The sequence below is a fragment of the Antedon mediterranea genome, chromosome 6, assembly GCF_964355755.1.
Source record: "Antedon mediterranea chromosome 6, ecAntMedi1.1, whole genome shotgun sequence".
In the NCBI taxonomy this organism is placed as follows: Eukaryota; Metazoa; Echinodermata; class Crinoidea; order Comatulida; family Antedonidae; genus Antedon; species Antedon mediterranea.
Window position 1 is genome coordinate 14,392,512 of NC_092675.1, and position 3,451 is coordinate 14,395,962.

At 33.9% G+C, this 3,451-nt stretch overlaps 1 protein-coding gene across 1 annotated transcript; it reads right to left on the reverse strand.

Moving 5' to 3' along the window:
* Positions 1-778: 778 nt before the first annotated feature.
* On the reverse strand, positions 779-2,026 carry LOC140052435 (uncharacterized). The gene has a single exon (XM_072098046.1). The coding sequence runs from the start codon at positions 2,024-2,026 to the stop codon at positions 779-781; it is 1,248 nt and encodes a 415-aa protein (XP_071954147.1).
* Between the last annotated feature and the right edge of the window lie 1,425 nt (positions 2,027-3,451).

A 3,451-nucleotide genomic window follows, 5' to 3' on the forward strand; every position in this document is an offset into this window, starting at 1 on the left:
CCACTTCACTAAGATTAGGTATAAATTTTGCCAAAGATTGTATCATACCTAGGAATCTTCGTACATCTTCTTTTGATTGAGGCCTTGGCATCTCAGTTAGAGCCTTTATCTTATCTGGATCAGGTTGAAGACCATCTTTTGACAAGATATGACCAACATATTTGACTTTGTGTTTCTTCACTTGACATTTTGAAAAGTTTAGCTTTAGGTTCCAATTGGTAGCTCTGTCTACTACCTTTCTCATAATTTCATCGTGGTGTGTCTCATCTCTGCCTGCACCTAGTATATCGTCCATGACTGCTCTAGCACCTTCAATTCCCTCTAACATGTTATCCATTATCTTTTGAAAGATTTCTGGTGCACTCTTTATCCAAAATGGTAATCTTAGCCATCGGTACCGTCCTATTGGGGTGTTAAACGTTGTCACCAGACTAGATTCGTAGTCCAGCTCGATTTGCAGGAATCCAGACTTTGCGTCAATAACTGAGAAAATCTTTGACCCTGCTACTGAAGCTACTATTTCTTCAACAGTTGGAATTGGATAGTGTTCTCTTCTGATTGCTTTGTTTAGATCCTTAGGATCAGAGCAGATTCTTATTTTGTCGCCTTTGACTACAACTACCATAGAACTGACCCAGTCAGTGGGCTCTGATATTTTAGTGATATGTCCATCTTTTTCCATCTCAGCCAACTTATGCTTTATCTGCTTTTGTAAGGCAAGTGGTTGTTTCCTTGGACCGTGCACTACTGGTCTAACTGTAGGGTCAATTTTCAGTGATTATTTCCCTGGTAGTGTGCCAGTTGTCTTTCTTAATTGAGGATAGTCATTGATGCTGTTTATACGCTGTATCAGCTGCAGTTGTTTGCTTGCTGCTCCTGATAAGATTGGTATTTTATCAGTTTTCACAACATAATACATTATGTCAACTGTACATTTCTTGTATGTGGTTGGTAATGTTATACAACCCTTCACTTCTAAGGCGTGACTGGTATACGACTGAAGTTTTAAGCTAGTTGGTTTTAACTTATGATTGAGTTTCTTATTCTTAACCCAACTATATGACATAATGCTTGCCGCTGCTCCTGTGTCGATCTGAATGCGCACTGGCTCTCCATCCACTATCACGGTTTCATGCCATTCACTATTAGATGTTTTTCCAATAGCATTTATCACATCGATTAGATGCTGATATTCATCCTGACTTTCAGTGTCACTGTCGGTTTCTGCGTACTGTTCTTCCACTTGGTGAGCACCTTTAGGATTGGTACCCTTCTTTCTGCAGACTGCTGCAAAGTGGTTCAACTTATGACATACAGCACACGTTTTGCCTTTAGCTGGGCATTTATTATGTGTGTTGTCGTAACCGCATTTAGTGCATTTATTGTTTCTTGCCGACGTCTTATTGTACTGTTTTGGCCTTTGTTTATAGTTTGACCTTTTTCTAACCTCATGTATTTTTGCGTCTTCATCTTTGTTTATTATTACTTTCATACTTTCTTGTGATGTTTCATAATTCTGACCTATGGTTATGGCTTTGTCTAAGGTCAGTTCATCGCCAAGATCTATACATTTTTCTTTGACCTTTGAGTGCAGGGCGTTGCAGACAATAGAGTCTCTTAACATTCTATCTTCTTCTTGGTAATTACAGTCCTTTACTAAAACTCTCAGGTCTGTGACAAAATCATCAAATCTCTCACCTTCTAATTGTTTCCTTCTGTGGAAATTTACTGTAGCCCTTATAGTATTCTTTTTAGGTGCTACATATGCATCAAATTTAGCATACACGCCGTTGAGCGTTTCGTTTTCTGCTGGTCGATCACCTTCGGCTCGTGCCCACGTGAATGTACCATATACTTCTCTTCCCTTGTCGCCGATGTAGGTCATCATATAATTGACCTTTTCCACTTCGCTCTTTGTTGCGAGTGGGCCCTTAAATGTAAACTCACAGTGTTGTTTGAAACGTTTCCACTCTTTATTTAAGTCTGTGGCTGCCCAATTCATTGTAGGTTTGTGGACTTTATCCATTTTGGTTTATTTCGTTCTATAAACTAGAAAAATATCCTACTTTCTGACACCATGTAACGTATTAAATGAGCACATCGACGATCAGGTTGTAAGAGGAATTTATTGACGAACAAACAAACTGAATACACAAGTATATAGAGGGCGCAGCCCATAAATATCTAACACTACCCATTTTGAATGGGCGCTAAACTACTTTCATTTACGTTGTATCAATGTTGATGCGTTCGATAAAGCCATAAAGTTGATTACAAATGATTCAGAACTGTTTAATAAGATTCTTAACCAATTGTAATTTGTACAAATTTAAATATTATCTTAACACTTTTAATTAATATTTTTATAATTCTTATTTCTTTTCGGTAAATTTATTATTATTATGGTTGTAAAATATATTGAAATAGAATGTGTGTTAAAATAAAGGTTGTGTTTTTTTTTAAAGCAACAACGAAAATAAAATTTGATCTTTGCGTGTTATTTAAGTATTTGATTTATTTTTTAAATTTTCATTTGGGTGAATGAGGGTAATGAGTATGGATGAGTACATATGAAAAGTATATTACAATCCTAAGCATCCTGATAGTTTTGGTGGTGTGGACCGACTTTATCAAAATGTAAAAGACGATTTAAATATTACCAAGAGACAAGTTCAAGACTGACTGAGCGAGCAAGATACATATACATTACACAAATCCATTCAACGTAAATTCAAACGAAACTGGGTACTTGTAAGTGCTATTGATGAACAATGGGAACTGGATTTGTAAAAATAACGTGTATAAATTTTGATTCAGACAAACTGTTTGCAAAATCAAAGGTTTGACTTTAAATTTCCAAAAATCAAAGGAAGTCAATTTTGAAATAGTTGGTAGCATGGTACGAGGAATCGGACTGGAAAAAATAACAACAACTAATCCTAACAAAATAACCCGTAAACCAAAATCTCGCTAAATATTTATTTTATATTATAAATTTGTAAAAGTAGTTACCCTATTTTAATTCACGGTAAATTTATTTTTCGAATTAATTTAATTTGTTTTCTTTTCTGTTGAATTTTTATTATTATTATGTTTGTAATGTGTATTGCAATAGATTTGTTTAATGAAATAAATAAATTAATAAAATGTTGACTTTATTTATGTCAGTGTAAATTTGTAAAAGTAGTTTTCCTATTTTAATTCATGGTAAATTTATTTCTTGACTTAATTTAATTAGTTTTCTTTTGTGTTGAAGTACTATTATGATGTTTTGTAAAGTGTAAATTTTGTTTTTAACAGCAACAATAAAAATGAAATTGGATCTTTGCGTGTTATTTAACTCCTGTATGATGTTTTTATAATTTATTTCTACAAAAAGAATTTTGAATTTGTTAAATGTAATTGCAAACACACATAATAAATGATTGTGATTAAAAATATTCTGTTTACT